The sequence below is a fragment of the Pristiophorus japonicus genome, chromosome 18 (assembly GCF_044704955.1).
Source record: "Pristiophorus japonicus isolate sPriJap1 chromosome 18, sPriJap1.hap1, whole genome shotgun sequence".
NCBI lineage: Eukaryota > Metazoa > Chordata > Chondrichthyes > Pristiophoridae > Pristiophorus > Pristiophorus japonicus.
This window is the reverse complement of record NC_091994.1, coordinates 15,881,442-15,889,885: the sequence shown is the minus strand read 5'-3', so window position 1 is coordinate 15,889,885 and position 8,444 is coordinate 15,881,442. Positions and strand designations below refer to the sequence as shown.

The 8,444-nt window shown below is 44.9% G+C and overlaps 1 protein-coding gene across 2 annotated transcripts in view; it reads left to right on the top strand.

Moving 5' to 3' along the window:
* Nucleotides 1–1,796: 1,796 nt before the first annotated feature.
* The window catches only part of LOC139228567 (transducin-like enhancer protein 1), a 158,188-nt gene continuing 151,540 nt past the window's right edge, over nt 1,797–8,444 (top strand). For both annotated transcript variants that reach the window (XM_070859693.1, XM_070859692.1), the window contains exon 1: nt 1,797–2,328. In XM_070859693.1, the coding sequence (XP_070715794.1) occupies nt 2,305–2,328 (24 nt within the window). In that variant the 5' untranslated portion in view covers nt 1,797–2,304. The remainder of the gene's footprint in view (nt 2,329–8,444) is intronic.

Here is an 8,444-nt window from a genome sequence, read left to right as displayed (position 1 = left end):
TGCAACATCCCCACTGACACCTGGGAGTCCCTGGCCGAAGACCGCCCTGAGTGGAAGAAATGCATCCAGGAGGGTGCTGAACACCTCGAGTCTCATTGCCGAGAGCATGCAGAAATCAAGCGCAGACAGCGGAAAGAGCGTACGGCAAACCAGTCCCATCCACCCTTTCCCTCAACGACTATCTGTCCCACCAGTGACAGGGACTGTGGTTCTCGTATTGGACTGTTCAGCCACCTAAGGACTCATTTTTAGAGTGGAGGAACTGTCTATGATGATGAGAGTGGTATTGAAGGACCAATCAATATATTTCCTCCTATTTACTGTCACTTTTGCATTGTATGGCATATAAAACAAAACTTTCATTATTTGACCATTCGGTAGAATAAACGCAAGCTTTTATGCAATCTGTGTCAGCCGTGGCTTAATGGGTAGCACTCTCTACCTCTCAGTTCGAAGGTTGTGGATTCAAGTTTCACTCCAGAGACTTAAGCACAAGTGCAGTGCTGTGGAAGTACTGCACTGTTGGAGGTGCCGTCTTTCAGATGAGACATTAAACTGAGGCCCCGTCTGCTCTCTCAGGTGGACATAAAAGATCCCAATGCACTATTTCGAAGAAGAGTAGTGGAGCTATCCCCAGTGTCTTGGCCAATATTTAGCCCTCAATCAACATAACAAAAACAGATTATCTGATCATTATCACATTGCTGCTTGTGGGAGCTTGCTGCGTTTCCTACATTATAACAGTGACTACACTTCAAAAGTACTTAATTGGCTGTAAAGTGCTTTGAGACATCCTGAGGTCGTGGAAGGTACTATATAAATGTAAATCTTTCTTTATTTCTATAATCAGACTGTCATAACACTGCAAAATCTGCCAACAAATGTAAACAATCAATGACCAAAACGGCAAGCGTTAACAGTACAAAGGATTACAAAGGTGATGTTGAAGATTACACAGAGCCAGGTAAGTATCGTTTCTTAACAAATGCCACTTTATTCACTGGGAGTCGAGCATAGCACATGAAGAACCATACTCCAGGAGGGCGGGAAGGGAGGAGGTTGAATATTCTGGCATGATTTCCATATAATAAGGAATAATGTACCTCAAATATTTTATATAAAATATACATTTCCAACAAGCCCTGCCAATGTTGTGATCATAAGCGAAAGGAGTTTGCCCATTTCCAAAACAAATTTAAGTTGCTTCACCAGGGCTAGCTTCACCTCCAGTGCTTTCCTCTGGATTAAAAGCTGACACAGGTTCTGTTCATGTGAATGCAACAAAGGTGTATAAATCTGCTCTGTGATCAGCGTCACTCCACTAAATTTGGCTATTTGATGAGTTTGCCCCTAAGAAAGCAAAAAGAACAATTTAGCAAATGACCACTTAAAAAAAAACACACTAAAACAAATTTAACAGCTTCATTTGTTTTTAACTAAAAATTTTTTTGCATTTATACTTGCTTGGCTTTAATTTCTTGCATTTGTTTACACCGATACATGTTTTATTTTGGGGTGGGGGGTGGGGAAGAGGCAACCTATTTGGAACTTCAACTATAAATGAAATAAATACATTTTTAATGTTTGAAAAAAAGGCTACAAGCCTAAAAATGTATCCAATACGTTGGAACCCAAATGTAGCCAATGGGAGGCGGAGAGTGGCGAGGCCCCCACGTGGGTTGGGTCGGGCAAGCGGCGTCGCCATTGGTCGGCGGGGCGCTGGTAATTGACTAGTTGCGGTGAAAACATTAAATTTCACTCCAGGAAACCGCGTGTCCCTGATCTTTGCCAGTGCAAAGTCTTCGGCCGGTCCTGTCTTAGTTGGGGTAGTGGGGAGGGGGAGGGAAAGAGGAGAGAAAAAAAAATATTAATTTACCATTTCTATTTTCTCTCTCTTTCCTTCCCTGCACCTTTTTTTTTGTTCCCCCCCCCCCCCCACCTCCTCTCCTCCCCTTCTGTTGCACGGATCGCGTGTGATTTATTAATCTGCCTTTCTTGCACATCAGCCAGGACTCGGAGCGAGAGGAGAAAAAAAAGTATCCGACGTTACTGACAGATTTATGAGCCAATTGCGAACCATCGCCTGAAGGCTACATGGTTTGATCCCGGCAGAGAAGAAGTGCTTGTTTGAATTAGCCCATTTGAACAAAGGGATCCGGGGATGTACAACATTGTATTACACTGTGTTTGATCGCTGCTATTTTTTTTTTGGGGGGGGGCGGTGGTGGGGGGGAGCTCTGGTCTTCTAATTTCTAAAGATCGCAGCTACCTGGAGAATTTGCTTCCCCCAACAACAGCAACAAAATGTTTCCTCACAACCGCACGTCGGTAAGTGCCTTTGATCTTGCTCCTAAATGGAAGGATATACTGAGCCGCTGCTTCCGTACATTGCGACTGTCTTGTTATATTGTGGCCTATTTTTCTCTCTCTCTCTCTCTCTCTGTCTCCCGCGTTCTCGCTCCCTCCCCGCAGATGAGGCTAAAGTGATACCGACACGGGGGGAAAATGCTAATAGATGATTAACTCGGCGTGCGAGCCTCTAATAGTCCTTTGTGAGCCGCGTTTGGTATGCTAATACTTCGCAGCACCATGGTGTGGGGGGGGGGGGGGGGGTTATTTTTTCTGTGTGGAACAGCGCCTTTCCTTGTCGGCTGGGTCATTTTTTCTGTGTGTGTTGTTGTTGCATTGTCCTGGGCTCTTGGAACTCAGAAACTCCCCACAAGTCAGAAGTGGAGAAAATGGAGATGCCTTGTCACTGTGTGTGGGGAGGGCGAGAAAGGCGCCGGGCACCAAATAGAGAGGCTAGCGGACTCCGGGGAAGAAACACAAAAAAAGTGAATTAGTTTTTTGTTTATACCGTATGGTAAATCAATTTGGGACTTTTTTTTTTAAAAAGGGACCTCTCCCACTGTTTTACAACGCCTTTCACTTTAATCCGAGGGGGCATGTGCCCCACACGTGTGGGGCCACAAGGAAAGGCATTCTCGAATTACAGCCGGTTGTTTACATTGGCATCTGGGGGTGACAGGGGGTCAGATAATTCTGGGTGCATGTCACAGTGCTGTCTGTACAGTGACGACCCCCCCCCCCCCAGCATTCCCTTGTTAGCTAAGGGTATACGGGAGAGCTGACTGTCATAATGATTTGTTTATTTTTTTTAAATATATTGGGAGTTTATTTTCTCCCCCTCCTACTAATCTTTGGAGAATCACACCACCACTCCTTAAATGGTGTGTCGGCTACCATTTATATCAGGGCAATGGCGAATATTGCTTTTTTTTTTAAATCTGAAGGCATTGACTTCCTGACTGGGACATTAGTTTTGTGGACAGTGCAGTAGCTGCCCTCCATAAAGATGCATTTTCAACACTGGTTACTGAGCAAGGGGCCCTGCTTGTGTGTCTGTTTCCACCCCCCCCCCCCCCCCCAAAAAAAAAACCTGGGGTTCCACATTTGTAGTATTGTTGCCCCAGCCAAGATCGGTCTAACTGGGATTGTAAGGGCGAGACTGTGGGATCTTTGTGACTGGGTGAGCTCAAATGGGCAAAATGGCCTTTCTCATTCATAGAATCACAACGGCCTTCCTCATTCATAGAATTATGACGGGACAGAAAGAGGCCATTTGGCCCATTGTGTCTGTGCTGGCTCTTTTAAAGAACTATTCAATTAGTCCCATGGCCCTGCTCTTTCCTCATGGCACTATGGATTTTTCCTTTTCAAGTATTTATCCAGTTCCCTTTTTGAAAGTTACTGTTGAATTGGCATCAATACCTTTTTCAGGAAGTACATTCCAGGTCATCATAACTCATTGAGTTTAAAAAGATTCTCCTCATTTGCCTGTTATCAGCTGGTTTAATTTTTTTTGAAACCTGAGGTATTCCTGGTCTTGTTGGCTTGGAGATGTTTGTAATATTTTAAACTGCATTTTCAGTCTCCTGTGATGATACATGTTTGAATTCATGTGTACCTTTTGGGACATAGCTATGTTCCAACTGTGAATTGGGTGGCAAAATGATTAATGTTCCACCTCTGGCCTGCAGGTTGAGTGTTTCTGGTTTATATTCTGATACCAGTACACAAGAACAGAGGCATTGCGAGATTAAAAAGCTAAGGCCACTCTAGTTCACCACCTACCATCCTGGTAGTCACATGATGCAATGATAATGGAGTTGTTGACTAATCATAGGCAATCAATCTCTGTCAATTAGTGTATAACTGCCCCCAGGCATGAGGCAAGGAAAACCCCCAGTGGTGGAAAGTATGAATGCAATAGCTGGAGAGGGGAGTTTCACCCTTGTGTGGTGTATGAGCTTTCCTTCTTGAGGTGGGGAGGAAGGTTGGGAAGTATAAGGATACTGCCAAGTTTTCACACGAAGGGTGGTGGAAATTTGTGACTTAGTCCCCTAAAAGGCTGTGGATGCTGGGTCAATTGAGATTTTCAAGACTGACATGAATCTTTTGTTAGCTAAAGGTATGTACACAACAATGTACAATAACTTGTAAGATGTCCCAAGGTGCTTCACAGCAGTGTTGTCAAACAAAATTTGACAGCGCACCGCATAGAGATATTGCGACAGGTGTCCAAAGGGCTTGGTCAAAGAAAAAGTAGCTTTCAGAGTGTCTTGAAGGAGGAGAGGGGGACGGAGAGGTTTAGGGAGGGAATTCTAGCTTGGGGTGGGTGGGGGGGAGAGAGAGAGAGAGAGAGAGAGAGAGAGTGGCGGTGGGGGGTCGGGCAGCTGAAGGCACAGCCACCAATTGGGGATGCGCAAGAGCCAGAATTGGAGGACCGCAGAGATCTTAGATGGTTGTAGGCTGGAGGCCAGAGGCGGTTCCGGAGATGGGGACCGACGAAGCGGTGGAGGGATTTGAAAACCAGGATGAGAATTTTAAAACCAAGATTGGTAAATGGAGTTGAGGTACAGATCAGCCGTGCTCATTCTGGAGTTCAGTCCCTATCGTATGCGAACGGTATCGTCTCCGTAGAGCTGCTGTTGGGTGTGTTGGAGGTCGTTCTTGCTACAAAGTGACATTGAAAGTGTAATGGGGACATAACCTTTTTATTTGCCAAGCACTCCAAGCAGTAACTTAAATTGTGTTGAAACATGTCATTGTGATTATAGTGTTCCTCGGCCTTTTCACTTGCTCACTCTTTCTGGTAGCAGAGACTATATAGTTTCTGGGCCAGGCACAGAGTTTGACTAAAGATGTGGTTTAAAAAGTAGGCTGCCTCAAGGCTGCCGGGTGTCTGTCCCAAACATACTTGACGATGGTTTGCTAGGTTATGAATCCCATAGTGTATCGTGCCATTTGCTGTGCATGGGCTATTTGTTGATGGACGAGCTCAGTCAACCCAGTCGTTTGCATTCTGTGCACGTGCTGCGTACACAAGAAGCCGAATGCTTGTGAATGGCTGTCTACTCTGGAATTGTTATGTCAACAGTGACCAACTGGGTGGAGTAGATGTATTTGGATGAAACTTGTGAATTTGCCCTTGTATGTAAAGGAAAATGAAGTTTGATTAGAATCTGTTTCATTAATGTGGTTTTACTGGGAAATTCTCTTGTGCACAGTTGAATTAATCCCATGCTTAGTGCAGTGCTAGAATGGATAAAAGTCTTATGTTTCTCTTTCTGTGTCTTAAAGAATTCTCCACATCAGACTGTTGCTCCCCTGCCAAGCTCCCAGACCTGTATCAGCCCCCCCTCTATAACTTGTTGAACAATTTGGCCCACTATTTCTCCCCTTTCCCAATTTAATCCATGGTGGTCACCATTTTGTGAGTTATCAGCGCAGGTCTTTGTCGTTCAGCTCAAATGAGGTCATCCCCAAAGTGTCTCTGCCTCCTGTGTTCCCCCTTAAACTCTCAGTCTTCAGCCTTCTAACTGCTGAAGAGCTTTCAGTAGCTTTCCCTTGCCCCATATTTCTCCCCCCTCAAATAACTTTTCAAAACCACCATCTCCTTGCATCATTTTTCCCCTATAGTTTTAAGAAGTTTTTTCTTCTTGATCTAGATCTCTGTATATTTATGTTACTCCTATTTTCTCTTTGTCTTTCACCCCCCCCCCTCCCCTCCCCCAATTCTGAGTCATTGACCCCTGCTGGGTGGTGGCAGCCATGCCTTGTACAAATTGCCTTTCATCATGTGTAAGCCTATATAGCAGGCAATAGCCTACTATACAGCTGTTGAGGATGTCACTGTTGAGTTGGTCTGGTCTACACCTGCACGTTACAGCAGGGGTCGCTCGATAGTAATCAGAAGTGGGAAGCCTAGCAGCTTTTTAATCTATCTCCCAAGCCCAGGGTCAAAGTGCCAGTTACTGATACCCACAAAGTGAGCACAGACCTGGGATCGAACCTGGGACCTTCATATAGTTTATTAGCACACCGCAGGATACACTTACACCCTAAAGCTATTGGAGGAGCAGTTCCACCATCTCTCCCCCTGCCTCCAACCCACCATACATTGTAATAGCAATACTGGCTTATAGCAATAAGGGTTGCTACTTGATATTGTGCAATGGCAGCACCACAACTGATCCTTTATTGGATTAGCAGATGAAGCACTTGACACAAAAGTGATAAGTCTCATTTGCATGTCATTAACCAGCTACTGTAACTCTTTTTGTAATGGCTGCTGATTAGATTTCTTAGAAACCAGTACAGTAAATCCAGTGATTTGGAGCTCAATGGGTCAGGTTTACACTCACTTAGCAGCAGGCTTGCATTTAGTGATGAGGGATGAGAAAATCTCCTCACTACTTGTAAGTGACCATTGGAATCAGTGGCTGCACATTAGGTATGGTCCAAATAATGGCCTTATCTTGCTTGTTTATGTGTATCTTTAATAAATGCCTAACTCGCACCAAGTCCCACTCACCATCACCCCTGTGCTCACTGACCTACATTGGCTACCGGTTAAGCAATGCTGCGATTTTTCAAAATTCTTATCCTTGTTTACAAATCCCTCCATGGCCTCGCCCCTCCCTATCTCTGTAATCTCCTTCAGCCCCACAACCTCCCCTCTCCGAGATGTCTGCGCTCCTCTAATTCTGCCCTCTTGAGCTTCCCTGATTATCAATTGCTCAACCATTGGTGGCCGTGCCTTCAGCTGCCTGGGCCCCAAGGTCTGGAACTCCCTGCCGAAACCTCTCCACCTCTCTACCCCTCTATCTGTCTTTCCTCCTTTTAAGACGCTCCTTAAAACATACCTCTTTGACCTTCATCTGCTGTAATTTCTTCTTGTGGCTCGGAGTCAAATTTATTTGTTTTGTCTTGTAACACTCCTGTGAAACACCTTGGGACGTTTTACTATGTTAAAGGCGCTATATAAATACAAGTTGTGTTGTCTTCTCAGACTTGCTTAGGCATAGCTTAAAGTAATTCAAAAAAATAAATTGGCATCAGATTTTTTCAATGTTGTGGGATAGTGTCAGCTTGGCTCAGTGGTAGAACTTTCCTTTTAGTCAGAAGCCCATAGACTTGAGCCCTGTTGAAGGAAATGAGCACATAAACTCGGCTTGATGTTTCAGTGCCGTACTGAGGAGGTGTGACATTGTTTGGAGGTGTTGCCTGTCAAGTGACACATTAAACTGGTGTCTAGTCTGGCTGTCCCGGCAGGCTTGAATGGTCCCGTGTGGCCCTATTTCCAGGAACAGGGAGTAATCCCAGTGTCCTTGGCAACATTGCTCCCTGAATCATCACCTCTGCCAGTGCTGCTGAAGATAGACTGGCCAACTGTTCAGCTCATTGTCCGTCTGTGGGACCTTGCACTGCACAAATTGATTTGCAGTCGACTGGCTGTTAAAGCAAGGCCTCGAGCCTATCTTATTATTGCTGCCATCACCGATGAGGGATGCTCCTGACTGGTTCCAGAATCCACAGATCCCAAGACCAGCTATAGCAAGAGTGTCTAATGTTTCTATCTTTGTGGGCTACATAGATGAGCGCCCTGGAGCCTTGAGAAGCTGCCATCTCAAGTTGCTGATTTGTATACTAATGATACTTGGTGTCCAGACTTGAGAGAGGAGAGGTCTGTGCCTCTGTCTTGCATCTCTGAGTAGCTGCTAGAATAGCAGAGGTCTGGCTGTATTTTGCTTGTTGATTTTGTTTTGACTGGGAAGGGATGGATGTTGAATTGAGTGCAGCGTTGTAATCTGTCAATCTGGAACTGAAGGTAGAATGAAAGTTTCCTTAACATTGTGGTGATGTTTCAGGCCTGCATCTCTCCACTTCGCAGTGCTTTTGATCAAGCAATTTGGCTGCCTTTTGAAAAAGCAGTCTAGTGCCATCTGTACCTAAACTTGGATTGGATTTGTCTGTCTACATTGCTGTGTCTGTTGTGCAGTCACTTCAGACTGATTGCCGCAGCTTAAATTAGTTTCCTGGGCCCATTTCATCCTAGCCAAATCTAGGTTAATTCTAAAGTCAGAATGATTTAGATATAT